The sequence below is a fragment of the Portunus trituberculatus genome, chromosome 33, assembly GCF_017591435.1.
Source record: "Portunus trituberculatus isolate SZX2019 chromosome 33, ASM1759143v1, whole genome shotgun sequence".
NCBI lineage: Eukaryota > Metazoa > Arthropoda > Malacostraca > Decapoda > Portunidae > Portunus > Portunus trituberculatus.
The window spans coordinates 6566875-6589374 of record NC_059287.1 but is presented as its reverse complement, the minus strand read 5'-3'; the positions used below and the strand labels follow the sequence as shown (position 1 = coordinate 6589374).

The following is a 22500-nucleotide window of genomic DNA, read 5'->3' as shown; positions in this document are numbered from 1 at the left end:
GTTAGGTTTTGATTAGGTCAGGTGTGTTTTGGTTCGGTGAAGTTAGAATATTCATTGCTTTCCAATCTTTCCTAGTCGTTACCCACTATTCATACATGAGCCGTATCAGTTCGTTTCATCTTTATCTCGTGACTGCAATGACTGTCTGTAGTGATACACTCAATAGCTCCATGTAAGAACCACTCTTGCAAATAATTTGTGATATGTATATTCTTTTGTTGATCTTTTTCTTCTTTTGATGAATGTCATGCACTAATTTAGGGAGACGGTGGCGTGGTGGATAAGGTGGTGAGCATGGGATTGGGCCATATGTAAGTTCAGATTCCACCACTATCCGCCTTAAAACTCATTTGTCGAGTGGTTTAAAGTTACCTACATGTCACCATGATACCCAGGTTCTAGGTGAACATTTACATCAAATATGCACTTAGGTAGGTGATATGGGCCCTAACATGGGTACCACTATCAATAAAATTGTTTGCGCCATTAATGGGTGGAAGGTTGACAGCGCTTCCCATACTCTTCAAGTGAGCTTACAGGCGTTATAGGCCATAACATGAAAAAAAATATATTAGAACCAAAGAAATAATGTGATGCAAAAGAAAATTTTATACCCAGAATAATTAACAGTATAATTTTCATGAAGCTGTCTAACGTTCAGTGCAGAGCGGTAGGTGCTCATGACGTCTAAATTTTGGTGATTTTTAATACTAATTTGTTGCTCTAGCAATGTCTTGTAACTGTACCATGATATTAAGAAAAGTATTGTGCAGTGGAAAAAAGATTCGGGTTCAGACTGAGATAGCTCGCCTCTTGCCAATTTCTGTTCCATCTCCTCCAGTGTATTAGCTCAGCCAGCGCAGGAGTAAGACGAGGAGATGAATGAGGGAATAAGAGAGTGTGAGTCAGCAAGAAAAGGAAGAGAGCACTGAGAATGAAGAAGGTGAAGGAGAAGAAGAAGGAGGAGGAGGAGGGAGGAGGAAGGAGGACCAGGTGGTGGTGGTGGTAGTGGTGGTGGTGGAACGTGATTAGAATTGGTACACGTGTAGTGGTTCTCGGCCAGTGATCAGTACAATTTAACGCTGAGAGATGAGAGAGAGAGAGAGAGAGAGAGAGAGAGAGAGAGAGAGAGAGAGAGAGAGAGAGAGAGAGAGAGAGAGAGAGAGAGAATACAAATCAAATAAAGGATATAAAAACGACTGGAAATCAAATAAGATAACGAAAAAGAGAATGGAACGATAGGAAAGTCAGCAGAAAAGAAACCACTCCTTGAAAAAAAAAAAAAAAAAAACTAAAGCACACAAATATCTAAAGCACCGAGGCTGAAAACGTACAAGACATCAATTCACGCGAGTCGAGGCTGTCAGGTAAAATTACAAGGATGAATTTTATACACGAAGTAGCTATCTGAGGGACGCTCTTGAGGGAAGCTGCGTGGCGAAAGAGGTTCTAGAAATGATTGTTAATATTATCACCAACAATTATTAACGACCATCATCTATCAACAAATTCAGTACCATTCCATCTTGCCCCCAAACAACATGTGAAAATAGTACTGGTATAGGGAGACTGGAAATAACGATTCTGTATCACCCACGTCACTCTGCATACTCTATACTGTCTCTGCCTGTTTCTGTATTCCCTCCTTCGTTACTGTTTTAAGAGGAAGGCTTGAATACAATTATCCTCTATTTTATTTACGTATCACCCAAGTCACTACGTACTCTATACTATCTCTGCCTGCTTCTGTATTCCCTCCTTCCTTACTATTTCAAGAGGAAGGTTTAGTACACTTATCCTCCTTTTTTACGATTCAATTTACTTTTTAAGGACCTTTTAATCCCTTCAGTACCATGACATGTTTCCATATATATTCTACTTACTATTTGGTGAATTTATACAGCTTCAGAAACCTTTGTCGGGACTTAAATAGTGAAGACTCTGGCCATTAATTCTCTTACCTCCATAGATTCTTTGTAATATAAATAAAATCGTCTAAACATACCCCAAGACTCATGATAAAAATGCGTCCTAGTACTGAAGTGGTTAAGGACTGGCATTTCATTTAGCATTTTCTTTCGTTATTTTCGTTGCCCCGCGCCAGTGTACCGCTTACGTAAAACACCCATCAGAGTGACATGTAAAAATGATGTATTCTAAATTAGTAGTGAGACATTTGGATTGAAGTAAGAAGCGAACAATTGTGTATCGCCTGAAGCAGTTCATTCATGTCTGGTTCGCCCGTGATGAATGGTCCGAGTTTAGCCTGTCATGTATTGCAGCGTCCTTGGATGTGTTCGTCTTGCCGCCCAGGTCATCTGTTCATTTAGCGAGACACGTGTGCGCTGTTCCCTTTTGCAGTGTGTTTGTACTGTGTGTGTCAGTCAATAAACAGGATGGGGTTGGAATAATATAAGTGACTTTGTTTTCGAATAGAGTGGTAGACGAATGGGATGGAGTCAGGGATTATGGTTCGTTAGGGGGCTTTAGGATTAGACAGATTTATGAATGAGGATGATAGATGGAAATTGGTTGGTGTGTCTCATAGAGCGCCTGCCATGTGTGGTCCTGACGGCTTCCTGCAGCTTCCCTCTCATGTTACTGTGCTGTGTGTGATTCCCTGCGGTGGTACGTGTTTGAGTCGGGGTGCTTTGGTTTCGTGTGCTAATGCATAGATACAAGTTCACGTTTGCTTATTTTTTAAATAAGCGACCTAAAATGCGGGGACTGGCATTTCAGGTCGTCTGTTTTCTATAGCTGTTTGTGTTGCCTTGGTCGATACCCCTCCTGCATGTATAAAAGAATGTATGAGCAAAATAAATATATTGATTTAGGTATTCAGAGCCAATCTAATTGTACTCATCATATTATACCACAGAATTTTGTTTGATTTGTTAGTCAAGATGTTTGGTCTCGTGTAGCATAGTGCCATAAGAGAAGTTTACATTTGTTCTTTGAGTGCTTAAAGTAAGTGTTATGCTCAGGGTTTTATTCGAGTTGCCTCCGTTTTCTCTCACGTTGCTTGAATCTTGCGAATATACTCGTCATAGGAGCCCATAACGTTTGTCTTTTGTTCAGGTTCCACTGTTTTAAACTCATCATCTGTTATATCTTTGTTTCTTAATCTATCTGTTTCACACTCGTATCTCTCTCATCTATCTCATTATCTCTTCTAATCCCTCTTTTCCATTGTGCTGATTCATTCATTTATTCCTTCATTAGTTATTCATTTATCATACTTTCCTTAACTACTATGTTCATTTTCTTTTAATCATCTATCCATTTTATATCTTTTCTATATATTCCATCACCTTATTTCATCCTTTTATGTGAATGTCTTTCCTCACTCATCGTATTCACTCATCTATTTCTCCTTTTTCTACCTATTTCTTTTTTTTCCTTTTCTAACTTTGCTGACTATTTCATTCATTATCTATTCACCTATTTCATTCGCCTATTTAATCCATTCCTTTCACTCACTCAACTTATAAACAACGTTATTTTACTACTTCATCCTTCTCTGTCTCATATTTCACTTATATTTAACTGTTTCTACTCAATCATCTATTAATTCGTTCCTCATCCACCCATCTCTCCCACCTTCTTCACTAAGCCATCTCATTCATTACCTTCACCCTCCTATCTATCCCACCGTCTTCCCTCACCCATCTCTTTCCGGCCGTCTCATGTTGACTCGCCTCCTCTCTCATTCCTCTCCTTCTCCCTGCGATCACCTCACGCCCTCACGCCCTTCGCTCTCCATCACGTCAGAAGCCCCGCGTGAAGCTCCAGTGTTCCAGGAAAATTCCTTCGTCTTGATTAGAAAGTGTTGGCGAGGATGAACGAGGAAGGAAAGGCATGCAAAGGAACATCAAGGAAGAACAAGTAGTAGTTGATCATGTCAGTTACTTTACAAGGTTGTTTGTGAAAAGACGTGAGATGGTAATGGTTAAGAGGAGGAGGAGGAGGAGGAGGAGGAGGAGGAGGAGGAGGAGGAGGAAGAGGAAGAGGAAGAGGAAGAGGAGGAGGAGGAGGAGGAGGAACAAAAGAATGGGAGAATAGGTAAGGGAAAAGAGAGGAAGGAATGCAAACAAGAGTAAAAACGGAAGGAAAGAAAAGAATGAGAACAGAAGTAATAGTAGGAGAAAGATGAAGTGGTAGAAGAGAAAGAGGCAGCAAGAGGAAGAACACACAGATATTGAAGAGTAGCAACAAAAAGGAGAAGAAAAACATGGGAGAAACAAAAGAAGAAGTGAAGGAGGAAGACAGTAGCACGAGGAGGAAAATGAGTCTGCAGTAGAAGGAGGAGGAATACAAAGGAAACCCCAAGCAACAACAGACCTTAGGGTCCTTACTAGGCTGCTTGGTTAACTATTCTATACTAACTACACAGTGTGAGAGACAGGACAGGAAAGCAGAAGGCTCCTCCCCACCCACCCATCCCACCAGCCGAAGCCGGCCGGAAAAGGAAAGGCACCATGTGATATTGAAAACCCAAATGGAATTTTAGAGGATAGAGAAAAGAAGTTGTAATCTACGTCTACTCTTGTTTGTGGGGGACTATGTAGGTGCTTGACGGTTATGTAGTGTGGTGAATGTGCGTGTAGGTGGAGTCACAGTGTGGATGTCGGAGGGGTGGTGCGGTAGCCTTGCCTGGCGCTTTCAAGGAAGGCAGCAGTCAATCAGGCCCCAGCTCCGTTCACTCCACTGAGTAAGCGTACTTTCCCTTGAGGGACGCCGTACACTGATTTCCCCTGCAACATTGATCCCTGGTTGTCCTGATGGTGATAAAAAATTAACAGGGCCCTAGACAAACACAACCCGTCACAGGTCGAAAGTGGGAGTAGTGACCGTTAACTCAGGGTTATCTGTGAGTGTAAGTATAGTATAGTGTAATGTAAATGTGGACACAGTGTAGAGGTCAAGAGGTGGTGCGGCAGCCTTGCCTGGCGCTTTCAAGGGAGGCAGCAGTCAATCAGGCCCCAGCTCCGTTCAGTCCACTGTAAAAGTGTACTTCCCACTAAGGGCGCCGCACACTACATGGTTACCCCTGCAGCAGTGACCCTGGTACTTTAATTCCCGATGATGATCACTACTGTCAGGGCTCCTGACTTTCCACAGCCCGTCACAGGTCGAGAGTAGTAGTAGTGACCGTTAACTCGGGGCTGTCTGTGTCGTGTAAGGAGGGTAAGTGTATTCGCGAAACACCCCGCAATTCACGATCTGAGGCATATTTCTTTATGGACGGCGCAAATTACTCGGAGATAAACAGTGACAACCGGGGATTAGTTTCGAAATATTTGTCAAGACGAATTTTGAATGTCTCAATAGTACCTGAATCAACTACGTTCGATGGCAAACCGTTCCAAATATTGATAATGCGATTAAAGAAAAATGTTTGGCTTCGTTTGTTTTAAATCGCTTTCCTATTACCTTGAAACCGTTGTTTCTGGTGAAATTTGACCGGTCAAGCGTTAGGAAGTTATCAGGATTCATATTCGTAAATCCCTTGAAAATTTTGAAGAGTGTGATAAGGTCCCTCGTAATCGACGTTTGGAAAGAGTAAATAAATTTAGTTCTTTAAGTCGTTCCTCGTATGGTTTATTACGTAATCTTGGAACCATTTTAGTTAATCGACGCTGTATTCTTTCTAATTTTTCAATGTCTTTCTTATAATAGGGTGACCAAAATTGTACGTTATATTCAAGGTGCGGGCGTACGAGCGAATTATATAAAGTTAATATTATCTCTTCCGTTTTGAATGTGAATGATCTTCCGATAAAGCCGACTAATTTATTTGCGATTTTCACAACTTCGGTGCATTGATTACTTTGTTTGAGGCCAGCCGATATTACAACGCCAAGATCTTTTTCTTTTTGTACGCTCTTTATTGAAGCATTCCCCATTGTGTAGTTCGCTCGTGGATTACTATTTCCAATATGTAGAACATGACATTTGTCAAAATTGAAATTCATTAGCCACGTTTTAGACCATTCGACGAGGGTATCTAAATCGTTCTGTAAAAGTTGACGCTGAGTTACTGAGTCCGCCAGGTTTGCAATTTTTGTATCATCCGCGAATTTTGATACTTTACAGTTAATATTTTCCTCGATGTCGTTTATATGTATGATAAAAAGAATCGGTCCCAAGACTGATCCCTGAGGAACGCCACTACTTACGCTGGTCCATTCTGACGATTTACCGTTTATTACTACACGCTGGAGGAGGAGGAGGAGGAGGAGGAGGAGGAGGAGGAGGAGGAAGAGGAAGAGGAAGAGGAAGAGGAAGAGGAAGAAGAAGAAGAAGAAGAAGGAAGAAGAAGAAGAAGAAGAAGAAGAAGAAGAAGAAGAAGAAGAAGAAGAAAAGGAAGAAGAAGAAGAAGAAGAAGAAGAAGAAGAAGAAGAAGAAGAAGAAGAAGAAGAAGAAGAAGAAAAGGAAGAAGAAGAAGAAGGAAGAAGAAGAAGAAGAAGGAAGAAGAAGAAGAAGAAGAAGAAGAAGAAGAAGAAGAAGAAGAAGAAGAAGAAGAAGAAGAAGAAGAAGAAGAAGAAGAAGAAGGAAGAAGAAGAAGAAGAAGAAGAAGAAGAAGAAGAAGAAGAAGAAGGAAGAAGAAGAAGAAGAAGAAGAAGAAGAAGAAGAAGAAGAAGAAGAAGAAGAAGAAGAAGAAGAAGAAGAAGAAGAAGAAGAAGAAGAAGAAGAAGAAGAAGAAGAAGAAGAAGAAGAAGAAGAAGAAGAAGAAGAAGAAGAAGAAGAAGGAAGAAGAAGAAGAAGGAAGAAGAAGAAGAAGAAGAAGAAGAAGAAGAAGAAGGAAGAAGAAGAAGAAGAAAGAAGAAGAAGAAGAAGAAGAAGAAGAAGAAGAAGAAGAAGAAGAAGAAGAAGAAGAAGAAGAAGAAGAAGAAGGAAGAAGAAGAAGAAGGAAGAAGAAGAAGAAGAAGAAGAAGAAGAAGAAGAAGAAGAAGAAAAAGAAGAAGAAGAAGAAGAAGAAGAAGAAGAAGAAGAAGAAGAAGAAGGAAGAAGAAGAAGAAGAAGAAGAAGAAGAAGAAGAAGAAGAAGAAGAAGAAGAAGAAGAAGAAGAAGAAGAAGAAGAAGAAGAAGAAGAAGAAGAAGAAGAAGAAGAAGAAGAAGAAGAAGAAGAAGAAGAAGGAAGAAGAAGAAGAAGAAGAAGAAGAAGAAGAAAAGGAAGAAGAAGAAGAAGAAGAAGAAGAAGAAGAAGAAGAAGAAGAAGAAGAAGAAGAAGAAGAAGAAGAAGAAGAAGAAAGAAGAAGAAGAAGAAGAAGAAGAAGAAGAAGAAGAAAAGGAAGAAGAAGAAGAAGAAGAAGAAGAAGAAGAAGAAGAAGAAAAGGAAGAAGAAGAAGAAGAAGAAGAAGAAGAAGAAGAAGAAGAAGAAGAAGAAGAAGAAGAAGAAGAAGAAGAAGAAGAAGAAGAAGAAGAAGAAGAAAAGGAAGAAGAAGAAGAAGAAGAAGAAGAAGAAGAAGAAGAAGAAGAAGAAGAAGAAGAAGGAAGAAGAAGAAGAAGAAGAAGAAGAAGAAGAAGAAGAAGAAGAAGAAGAAGGAAGAAGAAGAAGAAGAAGAAGAAGAAGAAGAAGAAGAAGAAGAAGAAGAAGAAGAAGAAGAAAAAAGAAGAAGAAGAAGAAGAAGGAAAGAAGAAGAAGAAGAAGAAGAAGAAGAAGAAGAAGAGAAAAGAAGAAGAAGAAAAATGTCCTGGTACCGCTGGCACCATCAATATGTTCTGGTGTGGTTGAAGAGAAACACCGGGGCCTTACCGTGTTTATTGTAAGATACAAAGCGTATTAAAGCTTTGTAGACTTGGTAGCGAGTAGCCGTGTAGGCTTGAGAAGTAGCCGGTGGCCAGAGCGAGACTTGTAGTCGGTAGCGGCTAGATGAAGCTTGTAGTAAGCGTGATGATGTAGAATTACAGTCTAGACACTGGAGTGTGACTGTAGACTGTAGAACTAGACTGGCTGTGCAGGACAGGAGAACCAGTCAAAGAGAGAAGGCAAGCGGATTGCCAGGCAGAGCGTGAGTCTGTCCCCAAAGCTAAGTTAGGAACGACTGAGCGTGGCGTCCCGTGGGGTGGTGCGTAAAAATACCCACGGTCGCAGTACATCATACACAGAACATTACATTACTCCGCGTTAACAAAGTAATGTCTATCATAAGAAGATAAGGAAAAGAAGAAGAAGAAAAGGAAAAAGAAAGAAAAAAAAGGAAAAGATGAAGAAAAGGAAAAAGAAGAAGAGAGATAAAGAAGAAAAGAAAAGAAAAAGAAGAAAAAGAAAAAAAAAGAAGAGGAAGAGGAGGAGGAGGAGGAGGAGGAGGAGGAGGAGGAGGAGGAGGAGAAGCGTGATTAAATTGCAACATGTTTAATAGTTCTTGGCTAGTGATCAGTACTGAGAGAGAGAGAGAGAGAGAGAGAGAGAGAGAGAGAGAGAGAGAGAGAGAGAGAGAGTTTTCCGAGGGTGAAGTGAAAAATGAAGCAGAAAATAAGAGCTTCGTAAAGAGGAGGGAGACACGACAAAGTAAATAAAAGGAGGAGGAACGATAGGAATGTAAAATGAGGGAGATGAAAAACTCAGTGAGAGGAAATGCGAATGTAGAAAGAGAGGAAGGAAAAATGAGGAGGAAAAGAGGTGAGGGAGAGGAAACAGATTGATTGAAGCAGAAGACAGAGAGAGAGAGAGAGAGAGAGAGAGAGAGAGAGAGAGAGAGAGAGAAATAAGGGGTAATGAGAGTTGATTAGTGTTATTGCTTCTATTATAAGCGACTATAGAAATGAGCATCACCCCCAACCCTCCCTCTCTCTCTCTCTCTCTCTCTCTCTCTCTCTCTCTCTCTCTCTCTCTCCTGGGGATAGAGCACGAGGCAATTCTTAGTTTTTTTTCCACAACTTCACCGATTCCTACCAAACACATTGACCATTAGACAAAGTTTTGTGCTTAAACAATAAAGTCATTCGCTCTGACCAGTGTAAAGCCAACTTTCTCTCGCCTGTTCTCTCTCTCTCTCTCTCTCTCTCTCTCTCTCTCTCTCTCTCTCTCTCTCTCTCTCTCTCTCTCTCTCTCTCTCTCTCTCTCTCTCTCTCTCTCTCTCTCTCTCTCTATATATATAAATAAATGATTAATGAAAACCATAGATGGTTCAAAGATTTGATTGATAGATAGCCAAACAGATAGACAGATAAATAGAAAAGGAAAGAAAGAAAGTCGGAGAAGATTTAAATGTATGGATGAGAGAGAGAGAGAGAGAGAGAGAGAGAGAGAGAGAGAGAGAGAGAGAGAGAGAGAGAGAGAGAGAGCGCTGACGATACCTAGAAGTCGTTAATAACAGAAGCAAATACACTCATCAGTTTCTCTCTCTCTCTCTCTCTCTCTCTCTCTCTCTCTCTCTCTCTCTCTTCTTTCTTTCTTTCTTTCTTTCTCTCTCTCTTTCTCTCTCTTTCTTTCTCTCTCTGACACTCAGCAAATAAATTAAGGAAAATCTTCATGTCAACAAACAAATTGAAGAAAGTCGCAGAGAGAGAGAGAGAGAGAGAGAGAGAGAGAGAGAGAGAGAGAGAGAGAGAGAGAGAGAGAGAGAGAGAGTGAAAAATGATGGCTTTGTGTGGGAGTGAGATAAGGGCGGAGATTAATACCACGACTCAATCACGGCGGGAAATATGACGCGAATTGGCGACGACGATGTTAGAAATTAATTCCTGGAGGAGGGAGGGAGAGAGAGAGAGAGAGAGAGAGAGAGAGAGAGAGAGAGAGAGAGAGAGAGAGAGAGAGAGAGCGAGGGAGAGGCTAAGTGCAGCGTGTTCCTCCATGGCCAGTAACCTTCTTGGCTCCTAAAGGTGATGGAAAACAGGAGAACTTTTAAAATTTTCTCAAGTTAAGTGAAGTTAAGCTCGATTAGGTGTGTACGTTGTGTGGCCGCTCGCATCCTCCCCTCTCTCTCTCTCTCTCTCTCTCTCTCCATTAGTAAAAACTTCATTTTAAGAACACACGCACACGCACAGACACACGCACACGCACAGACACGCACACGCACAGACACGCACACGCACAGACACACGCACACGCACAGACACACACACACACACACACACACACACACACACACACACACACACACACACACACACACACACACACACACACACACACACACACACACACACACATATGTTGGTTGCGGGATGTACGAGTATAATGGAGGGCGTGTATGCCTAAGTAAGGGGCAGACATACACGCAGTACACGTAGATTCTTTACTTGTCCTTAGAGCTACAAAGGGTAGGAAATGGCGGCCAGTAGCGACTCGGGAGCACAGGCTCACGCGCTAGCTGAATGCGCAGAGAAATACACAGTGTTGCCACATACACGTAATATGCATTAATACAATACATAACCCACATCTCCCCCCCCCCCCCCCTTCTGCGCTCAGAAGTCCACAGGGACTCGAGCGACTGCAGCTGCGGACGCCTTCTCCTGGAGTCGTGGCGACCTGCGGGGCACCACCGTATCAGGTGCCGCCAAGGAGCAGTGGCGTCCTCCATCGTAGAAGAAGCGTTTAGGGGTGGAGCAGGGCGGAGGAAGCGCCTGTTCCTCCACCACACTCGGCCACTGGGCATCTTGAGCAGGTAATCCCGTGACCTGCCAACGCCCATGATGGTGCCAACCTTGTCCCACCGCTGCGTAGTCGGGTCCTGGATCCGAACCACGTCACCTCGCTGCAGGGGTGGAAGAGGCCGAGCGTGAGCGTCGTAGCGACTTGTGGCATCACGGAGACGGGCAGCAGCTCGACGGTCGCAACTCTCGTCCCTGGCCTGCCACTGTTTCTGGAAGGCGCTGGCATGTGCGGGGACGCAAGAGCGTAAAGGGCGACCATACAGGACTTGAGCTGGAGAGCGACCCGTCTGGTTGGGGGTGTTCCGAAGCTCCAGGAGACCCCTGTCGAACGCCTCACAGTCTATATTGCCAGACGGTGCCACCTTCTGGATGAAGTGCTTCACGGCCTTCACTGCAGACTCGGCATGGCCGTTAGACTGTGGGTAATGGGGCGTCGATGTGTCGTGACGGACTCCCCAGCGCTCGAGGAACGTAGAAAACTCCCGGCTGGCGAACTGTGGGCCACCGTCCGTGCGCAGGCGTACAGGAACACCCAGGTCCCTGAAGAGGCGGCGGAAGTGGCGAATGGTGGCAGCAGACGTCGTATCAGCGCCACAGGACACGACGACAGGCCAGCCGGAAAGACGATCTGCAATGACTAAGAAAGCCTTCCCTGCAACTGAGAAGTTATCAGCAGAAATGGACTCGAATGGTCGAGTTGGGTTGTCATCACAGAGTCTTGGTTCTTGCTGTTGACTGGGCTGCAGAATCTGGCACGGCTCACATGCTCGAACAGTGTTGGCAATGTCTGCATCCACGCCTGGCCAGAACACAGCCTGCCTAGCACGGCGCTTGGTGGCGACGTAGAGCTGTAGGCACCAAAACTCGTGCACCGTACAGGACGAGATCCTCATCACAGTAGAGGTCCTCCCGTAACTTCCAGTATGGGCGGAGCACGTTGGGGAGGGCGTACCTGTCCATAGGGAATCCGTTCTTCACAAAATGAAGGAGCTGGACGGACTCGGGGTCTTCGGTTGCCACCTTACGAAGCTCCTCAAGGGCAAGGCCACTGCCAGGAGGTGCTTCTGCAACATCAGGAGGCACCAACGGAGCAAGAGACTCCATCGCACGTAGTGTAGCGATACTCCTAACTTGGAAGCCGGTATCAGTGCCAAGGACTTCGTCAGCCTGCGTTGGGTAGCCAACAGGAGAGCGAGATAGAGCGTCCGGGATACACAACTCCTTGCCCGGGCGCCATACAGCTGTGAAGATGTACGGGGCGATCTTCTCCTTGAGGCGTTGTAGACGTGGATTCTCTATAGCGTCAAGGGAGTAGCTGTTTAGGATGGGAACTAGAGGGCGATGATCGGTGACGAGGTTAAAGTGTTGCAATCCTGTGAGGTAGAACTTGGTCTTCCCCATGGCCCATACGACAGCTAACATCTCCAACTCGATCGTCGCATATCGGGTCTCTGTATCCGTCAAGAAACGTGAGCCGCACTGGACGAGACGCTGCTGTCCACCACCGTGGTCCTGCAGTAGGCATAACCCAGCCCATACAGGCGGGAAGCATCGGTCTGCAGAGTCGTAGGGAGAGCAGGGTCAAAGGCAGCAAGGACTGGTGGGCTGGCCAAGGCCATCTTCACACGTTGGAAGGCTTGCTCATGGTCGGGCGTCCACACAAACGACTTCTTGGGGCTCAAAAGTGGGCGTAGAGGCGCAGCAGTGGCAGCGAGGTCGGGCGAGAAGCTGGCGAGCTGGTTGACAAGGCCCATGAAGGACCTAAGGTCGGTCAACGTAGCAGGCGTAGCAAACTCAGTGATGGCCCGAACCTTGTCAGGGTCTGCTGCGATGCCGTCATGGGAGAGCCTGTAGCCGCAGAAGGACACTGATGGAGCCGCCAGCACAAACTTCTTGGCATTTAAAGTGATGCCATGGGCTCGGCATCTGGCCAAGATGTCGTTAACGTGGCGTAGATGTGTGAAGTAATCCTCGTCGTACACGAGAATGTCATCCACGACTTTGACACACTGTGGCACTCCCTGTAGCGCGATGTCTCCTCGGAGGCAGAAGGCGTCGCCTGTGGCTGCGAAACCCATGGGACCTCGGAGGTACTTGAAGCGCCCATATGGAGTGATGAACGTAGTCAGGGCCTGGTCGTCCTCATGCAAGGGTATCTGCCAATATCCACACAACGCGTCAATCGTGGTGAAGTAGCGTGCCCTGGCATCGACGCTCCGGATGGCTGCAAAAGGCGTGGGTGATGGGTGTGCAGGCCGAGATACTTGTGCGTTCAACTTACTCAGGTCCGTAGTGATCCTGACACCTCCACCAGGTTTCGGCACAACAACCATCGGATGGCACCAATAAGATGGGACGTCACCAACAGGAGCAATAACGCCTCGTGCCACCATAGAGTCCAGCTCAGCTTTCACTGCGTCCCTGTAGGCCAAAGGAATAAGCCTCGGCGTGTGGACAGCAAACGGCTGGGCGTCGTCTCGTAAGTGGATCCTCATCGGCGGTCCAGACATCGGCTTGAGTGGAGCATCCTGTGTGGAATCCTTTGTCAAGAGGACATCCTGGTACTCCCTCAAGAAGTACTCCTTCGCTGCGTCTGGGGAAGTGGTGCTGAGAAGAGGTAACGCAGGCACGCTGGAACGTGGAGCTGGAGCGTTTGTCGCCTCCCTTACACTGGCGACACTGCCTCGTGCTGAGAAAATCTGAGCAGGGAAGTCGTGAGGCACGATCCCCAAAGCACGACAGTGTTCACGGGACAGAAGTGGGGTGTTCCACGAACCCTGCACATCTATCCAGCCCGTACAAGACAGCTCGCCGTAGACTAGTGTGGCCTGGAGCGAACCGAGGGCAGCAGACATCTTCGTCCCATCAGCGTTGTAGTAGGCAAGGGATGGAGGAGGACCAAGAGCCTGTCTGTCGATGCCCAACATTCTCAAGTGCTGTGGGCCGATGACCGTCGTGTCGGCACCAGTGTCGGGAATGAAGTCCAGACCACCAGAGTGACCGTCATGCAACACTTCCACTCGTACAGTAGGAGGAGGTGTCGGGTCATCACGAGTACTGATAGGAGACTGACATGAGGCCTCAGGTGGGCCCTCATGAGACCCTGGGTCCGTTGTGAGAGACTGTAACCGCACCACGTGGAAGGTGGGGTGTCTTCCTCTTTCCCTTTCGGCTTCTCGGGTCGCTGCGACTTACTCCTTGCCTTGGTTTGCTTGCAGACTTTCTCCAGGTGCCCCAGACGGTTACAAGCAGTGCACGTAGACTGCCTGGCTGGGCACTTGGGCATCAAAGCGTAGTGGCCAGTCTTCCCACAACCTCTGCACGTAACACCTGTTGCTGGGCAGCCCTTCGGGCCGTGGTCTCGCCTGCCGCAGCTGCTGCAGGAGGTAGGCGCCCGATGAGTGGGTGAAGGTTGGCGAGGGGGGACTCCAGGTTTGTGTGCTGCTTTCTTCGTCTGTTTATACGTTGAGACAGCAGACACTGTAGGTGAGGCACGTATGGCAGAGGCGGCTGACCGCGTCGCCTCGTGGGCCCTGCATACATTGATGACGTCAGCAAGAGTAGAGGCGGCGTCGAGGGACACAATCTTGGTCACCAATTCCTCGTCGTGGACGCCTGTCAGGATACCGTGCTTCATCCAGGCCTCTTCACAGTCCAGGTGGTGAGCCTTACAGATGTCGAATTCCTCCGCCAGGCTCTTCAGTCGGACGAGAAACTCGGAGAAGGGCTCGCCTCTCGCCTGCCGACAGCTAGTGAAGGCTCGCCGACGCAATGCCTCGTTGTTGGAGTCACGTATATGAGCCTGGAGAATGTCAAGCACTTCATCAACTGGCTTGAGAGAGGTAGGCGACACCTGTAATGTGTGCTCTAACACCCTCTGCGTCTCCAGAGTGAGGCACATACGTAGCTGGATCCTCTGTTTAGGCAGCGTCAGGCTGGGCAGGTCGATCATCGTCGCGTAGTCCTCCCAACGTCTCCTCCACTCACGAAACACTTGGTACGTCACGTCGTGTGACAGTGGCGGCGGAGGTGTGACAGCTGCTTTCTGCACAGGTGGGTGGGTACCGGAGCCGCTCTGTGCACCGCCAGGACTCCCAAGCGTCTGGGGGTTCGTCGGAGCCGCACCGGGCGCGCCCTGGGAAGAAGTGAGGCTGGTTAACAGAGCACGAAACTCAGCTCTGTCTTCCCGGCGTTGTTCCTTCATCTCACGTCGAGCGGCCGCCTCCTGTCAGCAAACCATTGGAAGAATACTGAGAAATCAGGGTAGACAGGTGTGTGAGAAGGTGCATGGTGTGGCGACCTGGGTGGAGTGGTGGTGGTGGGTGGGATGGCGGGCGGAGGTGGGGCGGCGGTGTCCGGGGACGCCGCGTCACCCGCGCCTGCGGTAGCACCAGCCAACGTCTGTGACAGGCTGTCTGGTTGTCCCGGCGTCCCCTCATCTTCCTCCTCAACTCGTCTGGGAGGCTTGGGACGTCGTTTTGACCGCGCCATGCCGAGGAATCACTCGTAGATGTGAGAGCAAATGTGTCAGTGTGCGTGGTGTGGCGGGAAGACAGCTGCTGGGCAGGCAGGCAGCGAGTGGTGCAGCAAGGAGGTATGCGCGGGCTCACGACACGCCGCTCTCGTAATGGCAGTGCAGTCAGTGCAGTGTTGCCAGATCTACCGAAATTTCATGAGATCTACTGAAATTCCGACGAATCTCATGAAATACCGAATTATTGCTGCAATCTACAGAATTTTGATAGGTTCTCAAGAATTTCTCCAGAAATTAAACTTCCCGGTTACTGGTAGTTCGAAATTCATTAGAGGGGAAGGGAGTGAGCAGAGCAGAAGGGGTGGGGTGGGGGGTTAGCGAAGCTATATAGGTCTCTGGTAGTGGCTGCATGTAGTGCCCACAATAGTATAAATAATATTTATTCAGTTTATAACCCTCCTATACCCTTGTTTGTTTCCCACGTAACATGTCCCTCCCTTCCTTTCCTTCCCCCCACTCCCCCCGAGAAATCGGACTCGGTACACGTATTTGGCCTCCCTTCCCTCCTCCACTCCCCAGTTGGAATCAAGTAGTAAATGCGTATTTCGCCTCCCCTCCCCCCTTTTGTGGATCACGGATAATGAGCCAATGTACCCACACCTCTCTACCTTCATGCTTAATTTGTTGTGCTTGCCTCACTCAAGTGCAACGGTGGAGTGAGTATTTTCAAGCATAAATCTCATGAAAACAAAACTGAGAAACAGACTGTCAACTAAAACTATTAGTGGGATGCTTCACACAAAAAGAATTATATCAAATTATAATTGTCATGATTTTGAAATAAAAAAAGAAATGGTTAAAAGAATGAATAGTGAAATGTACAAGAATAAATGTGAGCAGGAAACAGCAGCTGAAACCACTGCTGATGATGATGAAGTAGAAGACTGATGTATGTTAGGCTAAACTAAGGTAGTTCGTTTTGTTTTGTGAAAGAAGTAATTTTTTTTCTACCAGCATATTATAATAAAGTATTGCAGTACGGTACTTACAGAAAGTTTCTTAATTTAATTTCACTACTTCAAATATATTCATATAGAAACATTTTTAATTTGATTATATGAACATATATTATCGAGTGTCTACTGATTTTTTATCTATATCTACTGAATTTTTCCGTACATTTCTACTGAAATTTCACCTGCGCCATCTGGCAACACTGAGTCAGTGTCTTGCGGGACTCGACAGAGAGCAGAGGTGAGTCGCGCTGAGCTCGTTTCTGGGCAAAGAGACGTAACAAACCCCTGAAACAAAGCGGCACCTCGATGCAAACACTCCCGGGCACTGCACTGCACTATACCGCCGCACACTGCACTGTAATACACTGCCACACGCTGCACTGCACTGCACTGTCACGTAACACCACGGGTCCGCACTACACAGTCGTAGCACACGTCAGCAATCTCACAGCTGGTGGCGGGAGGACGTGATGGCGCCGCCGGCTACTGGGATGAGTTCTTTCCCCTCGTAACTGAATGTCTCCAGGAACAAGACGTGTCGTCACTGCGCCATGTTGGTTGCGGGATGTATAATGGAGGGCGTGTATGCCTAAGTAAGGGGCAGACATACACGCAGTACACGTAGATTCTTTACTTGTCCTTAGAGCTACAAAGGGTAGGAAATGGTGGCCAGTAGCGACTCGGGAGCACAGGCTCACGCGCTAGCTGAATGCGCAGAGAAATACACACACACACACACACACACACACACACACACACACACACACACACACACACTCACTCCTTAGTGCAGTGGTTAGTATACTCGGTTCACAGTCGAGAGATCCCGGGTTCGATCCCCGGGCGGAGCGGAGAAGGCTGGGCGGTCTTCTCACACCCACGCAGTGAGTGGGTACCGGGTGTTAGTCGGGGGTTGTGTCCCGCCTCTCGGGGAGGCGGCCTGGCACCCGTGGCGTGTAACTGAAGGGTGCAAACCCGTGATGCCCAAAACCCGGCTTCGGCCAAACCACAATGATGAAGTGTAAAGCAAACACACACACACACACACACACACACACACACACACACACACACACACACACACACACACACACACACATGCAATGTTGATAATGGCAATGTCGAGCAGGAAGGAAAAACTGGAAATTTGAGCATTAAAAGTGGAGGCAAAATAAAGCGTAGCGTTGTGTGAAGTGACTCTGAATGGCTGTAAGTGAATCAGTGTAGTGTTATTAAGCTTTAGTATTCCAGTTATGGCGTTGTGTGAGGGAATTCAGAGCAATGTAGATTAACTCCCTTCAGTACTCGAACGCATTTCTATCTTGAGTTTTGGGCATGATTAGACGATTTTATTGACACTAGGAAGGGTCTAGTGGGGTCAGAAGATTAATGACTAGAGTTTTCACTATTTTAATCGCCTCATATATTTCTAAAACTGTGTAAAATCACCTAATCGTAAACAGAATGAATAGGAAAAATGTGTCATGGTACTGAAAGGGTTAACTGGGTGTACAAGGACATTAACAGGCAACTTACGTGGGATTAGTGTGTTATTCAAGTTACATACCAGTTGTTGAGTTAAGGAAAACTAGTAACACTGTACGTCAAACACTGTACGGCAAACAAGAAAACTAGTAACACTGCATATCAAACAGGAAGACTAGTAACACTGTACGGCAAACAGGAAAACTAGTAACACTGTACATCAACTCTTTACTGCTCGTGGACTTAAGCAGCCAACCGTCATGACTAGATAATGTAGACTTTATATTACGCGATGGAGAACTTAATGTAATTTAACTTTAATATTCCAGTGACTGAGGAGTGAGAGAATAGAAAGCAATATATGCATCAAACAGATTAATCCACGTCAGGCAATATGCTTGTAAAAAAATAGATACATTTATATCACATGGAAATATATAGCACGTCATGAAAGCACTGACAGGTATTATTGTGTTGTGTAATTATCATTGCACAGTGAAGGTGACAACAGTAAAATATATTGAAAATAATATGCACGTTTTTTTAGCAACTGAACTTTCCTGTTTACGTAAATGACAGAAGAGGACTGATGCACATGTTTGTGTTAAAAAGTGTTGAAAGCAGAGCAGGAATGAATGCTAAAATTAGGTAGCCTTTAAAGGTGAATAAGGTGAATAACTTTTAACAGAATATAATGATAGAAAGTGTTGGAAAGGAAAACAAATTTATGTGCTAGAAAACTTTATGAAAATGCATTAAAAAGTGTTAAAGAGAAGTTTGCGCAATAAAGACAGCATCTCAGAGAAGACAAGAATTAAAGAAAAAACTATATATGAAAAGAAATACATATGAAAAATATATAAATACATTTTCAGTTATCATTGAGGCAATCAAAGATGCTTTTCTTACATTTCTTGTTCATGGATATAAAGTTCAAGAGGAAGCCAAGACACCTACTGAAGAATATTATATTAATTCATAATTGTTTTCTCCCAGTGCGCTAAAATCAATAAGCTTAAGTGAACATATAATACATTCTCATCAGATTAGTATCATCTAAGATCAATTTTCACAAAAGTCTACAATTTTCTTGACTCATAATTGTTTTCTTTCAGTGTGCAAAAGTAAATAAGCTTGAGTGATCATCTAAAGATATTTTTTTTTTTATAGCTTTCCTGACAAGATGATCCGGATGTAGTGCATGACATTAGATTTAGAAATGTTCAGCAAAACGAGGATAACTTTCCTGTCACTAAGCACACTTAATCACGCTGTCTGGTAGAGTGTTGCTACATTTCTTAATTATTTTATATTGTTTAGTGGAATGTTGCAGTGTTTCTTCAATAATGTAGATTGCAGAATATCTATGGATTTAATTATTGTAAAACATATTGCATTATGAAAGCGATATAGTTTTGTCAGGATTTTCAACTCTGTTTTAGCAGTGTAAAACCGTTCGAATTGTCGAACAGCACGTTGTCCATACCCTGATGAAATAAGGACTCCCGGGCCTTAACTAGATGTGATTACCAGCAGTTCCTCACACGTTTGTACCACACCAAAGGACATTAGAAGCAATGATTCGCATATCTGTACCATACCACAAGATGCGTTACTACCAGCGCCTCATACCATACCGTCTATACCACACCACAAAGAATGTTATTAACATCATCTTGCATGCCTACCATAGCACAGCACATGGCCATGCGGAAGAGTGATACAGTGCTCGTAGGACAAATGAGTAGGACGAGGCAAGAATACTATTTATGTGTAATATTACGACAGACTGACGAAGCTTTAGATAAAATAAAGTCTGTTTCATCATATGTATCGCCACCACCACAATCCCACTCAGTGTTAATAGCGCCTCACCCTTTGACATTAATCGAGTGTTGGTCAATGCACTCACGTGTCACTGTTGTACTTCCTCGCGTCATCAGTTGGCAATCCAATGAAAGGAAATTTAGGTTTAGGAAAGTAATGGGAAGAAACTGTTTCTCTAGCAGAGTGGTTGATGAATGGAATGGACTCGCTAATTATATTATTAGCGCTGAGTCAATAGGGAACTTTAAAAGAAAAAGATTAGACAAATTTATGGATGAGGATAATAGTGGAATTAGATAGCTTTGTTCACACAGATGCTGCCATGAGTAGGCTTGACGACTTCTTGTAGCTTCCCTCATTTTCTTGTGTTCTTACGTTCTTAAGGAAATAGACCGTGAGTGTCGAAGAGGGAATGTAAATTTACCTTTGTTATTTAAATGTTTTGTAAATGACTTGAATATGCCGAAGTAATGACACCTCACTACCGTATACTGAACACTGAAAAAAAGAAAATTAAGTAGAACATAAATGAACTTTCGAAAAGCAGCAGTAGGTACAAGAGGAGAGAACTCACGCATTTTAAACCAAAACTTAAATTCACAGAGTGGCGGGACTAGCAACACGAAGGAGAAGTTAGCAAAGGAGTTAGCAGTTGATTAGCGCCCAGCGAGCGAATGAGGTGTGTGTGTGTGTGTGTGTGTGTGTGTGTGTGTGTGTGTGTGTGTGTGTGTGTGTGTGTGTGTGTGTGTGTGTGTGGAGTGGCAGGTGTCAGCTCTTCAGGTGTTGCCTAATGAGGGGAAGAGCAAATCAGGTGTAAATCTAACGGTGTAATGCGAGTGATGATGCAGAGACAAGAGACAGCACGGTAATTATTAGCTTGAATATGTTTTAAATTTTCTTTCATGTAATCTATTTATTATTATTTTTTTATTTCGTCCAGTGTGATTCTCTCTCTCTCTCTCTCTCTCTCTCTCTCTCTCTCTCTCTCTCTCTCTCTCTCTCTCTCTCTCTCTCTCTCTCTCTCTCTCTCTCTCTCTCTCTCTCTCTCTCTCTCTCTCTCTCTCTCTCTCTCTCTCTCTCTCTCTCTCTCTCTCTCTCTGTGTGTGTGTGTGTGTGTGTGTGTGTGTGTGTGTGTGTGTGTGTGTGTGTGTGTGTGTGTGTGTGTGTGTGTGTGTGTGTGTGTGTGAATTAGATTACAGGAAAAGGATAGATGTGTAAAGGCTGCAAAGAAGGAAAAATTTTAAAAAGTTAAAAAAAGCGAAAAGAGATGAAAAGGAAACGTGCAGATAGATATTAGAAGAAGATGAGGGATAAAATAAAGAAAAGAAAAAGATGAACGATATGAGTTATGAACTGGGTGAAGGTGAATGAAGATGAAAGACAGAGAAAGGTGACAGGAAGGAGGAAGGCTAGATGTGGGAAGCTAGTAAAGGTGAAATGATGCATTATATAGGTCAAGAAAGAAGAGAAGTAAATGGAGTTAGGAAAAGAGAAATTTGTAGAAAAGAATGAGAAAATTAAAAAGACGTAATGGTGTAGGAAGAACGAGAATGAGAAGAAGTGAAAACAAGGAAAGAGAGTAAAGCAGGAGGTAGAAAAACGAAAAAAAAATCGGGAAAAAAAGAAAAAAAGAACAAGGAACAGAAGGAATTGCAAAAGGAAAGAAAAGGAGAAAGGAAGGAGAGATGAATGGAATGAACAAGTAAGGGAAAGTGGAAAAGTAGATGTGAGAAAATAGGAAAAGATTAAGAATGAATTATGAGCAAGGGTGAAAAGAAAAGAGTAATTAGGAAAGAAATGAAATGAAGAGATGAACATGTAAAGAGACAGGCAAGACAGATGAAGTAAAGAACGATACGTAAAAAAATTGATGAAGATGAGGAAGGAAGATGGGCAAGAGAAATAGCTAGAATGAAGTAGTAGTTATAGATAGATAAAAAAAAAAAGGAACGTACGAAAGTGAGTATGGAAAATTATTAGTTATACTAAAAAAATAAGGCAGATTCTGGAAGGATGAAAAAAGACAGGTGGAGGGAAAATGAAAAAAATGAAGACAGGATGGAAGGGACAGTGAAGGTGCTAACATCAAGAAAGAAAATAGATGAAAAAAGAGAGAAGTAAATAATGACAGGATAGGAAAAGATGGCTTGTGGAAAATTTGAGAATGACAATAGAGAATGTAGAGGTGAAAACGGAGCAATATAGAAGAGTGAAAATTAGGAACGTAAAATAAAAAAAATAGACAACTGAATGTGAATTGATAACAAGAAAAATCTGAATGAAGGTAAAGTATAATAACAAATAAAATAAGAAGAAGTAAGGATAGTAAGTAAGACGGAATGATACATAATGTGGATGAATGAAGAAGACATAGGTAATGAGAAACTGAAAGGAGATTAGATAAAGACACAGAAAAGAACATGTGAATTAATGACAAAACAATTGAACATGTTAAAAGGAATAGCATCAAAGAATACGTAGCATGGATTCAAAGAAGAGATAATAAACATGAAAAAAATAGATACAGAAAAGTGAATATTGGTTATAGACAAGGCAATAACAAGATGAAAAAAAAATGCAATTTCAGTTAAATTTACAGTAAAACTGAGAAAGGGTGTTCAGGTGTGAGGCGACGACTAGATGACAATCAGGTGAAAATGGTTGTGTAATTGAAATGAAGGTGAAAGGAAGGTGAACATGTGTGCAGGTGATAGCCAGGCAGTTCACCTTCTGTCGCTCCAGGTCATAGGAAAGGTCAAAGCGTTCAAGGTTAGAGTGAAAAGAGGATGTGAAATGTTAGAGGCTGTCAAGAAAAAAGCTGGGGTGTAAAATTATAGCAAAGGCTGCGAAAGATGAACCACCGGTGTTAAAAGGGGAAATAATGTGCACCGTTAGGGAAATCACCAGGGAAAAGTTAACTCCATCAAAAAGATTAGTAACAAAGAGGAATTGAAGAGGAGGAAGAGCAATTGCTTTAATATATTCACCTATTAGTTATAAGACAAAAAAAAATGAAAATCGTTAATCGTAATGAAGATAATGCTTTAAAAAATTAGAAAAGGTTAACTGAATAGCTGCATTAAAAACAATCGA

The 22500-nt window shown here is 44.2% G+C and overlaps 2 protein-coding genes across 2 annotated transcripts in view; both read right to left on the bottom strand.

Moving 5' to 3' along the window:
- The window catches only part of LOC123512199, a 63789-nt gene extending 51783 nt beyond the window's left edge, over positions 1-12006 (bottom strand). Inside the window, exons 1-2 of the mRNA XM_045268442.1 lie at positions 11488-12006; positions 10390-11453 (exon numbers count right to left, since the gene is read on the bottom strand). Of these exons, the coding sequence (XP_045124377.1) occupies positions 10390-11453; positions 11488-12006 (1583 nt within the window). The remainder of the gene's footprint in view (positions 1-10389; positions 11454-11487) is intronic.
- Positions 12007-12065: 59 nt separating this feature from the next.
- LOC123512197 lies at positions 12066-14809 on the bottom strand. Its single transcript, XM_045268441.1, has 2 exons — positions 13801-14809; positions 12066-13708 (listed from the first exon to the last, which is right to left on the bottom strand). Exons 1-2 carry the CDS (start codon positions 14807-14809, stop codon positions 12066-12068), a joined length of 2652 nt encoding a protein of 883 aa, XP_045124376.1.
- Between the last annotated feature and the right edge of the window lie 7691 nt (positions 14810-22500).

What these genes read in the sequence shown, in the direction of transcription:
- LOC123512197 (XM_045268441.1), bottom strand. Translation starts at nt 14,809, where the DNA reads ATGAAGGAACAACGCCGGGAAGACAGAGCTGAGTTTCGTGCTCTGTTA. An exon ending in CAAGCAAACCAAGGCAAGGA is followed by an intron (nt 13,709 to 13,800) that starts GTAAGTCGCAGC and finishes CAACGGACCCAG; the next exon opens with GGTCTCATGAGGGCCCACCT.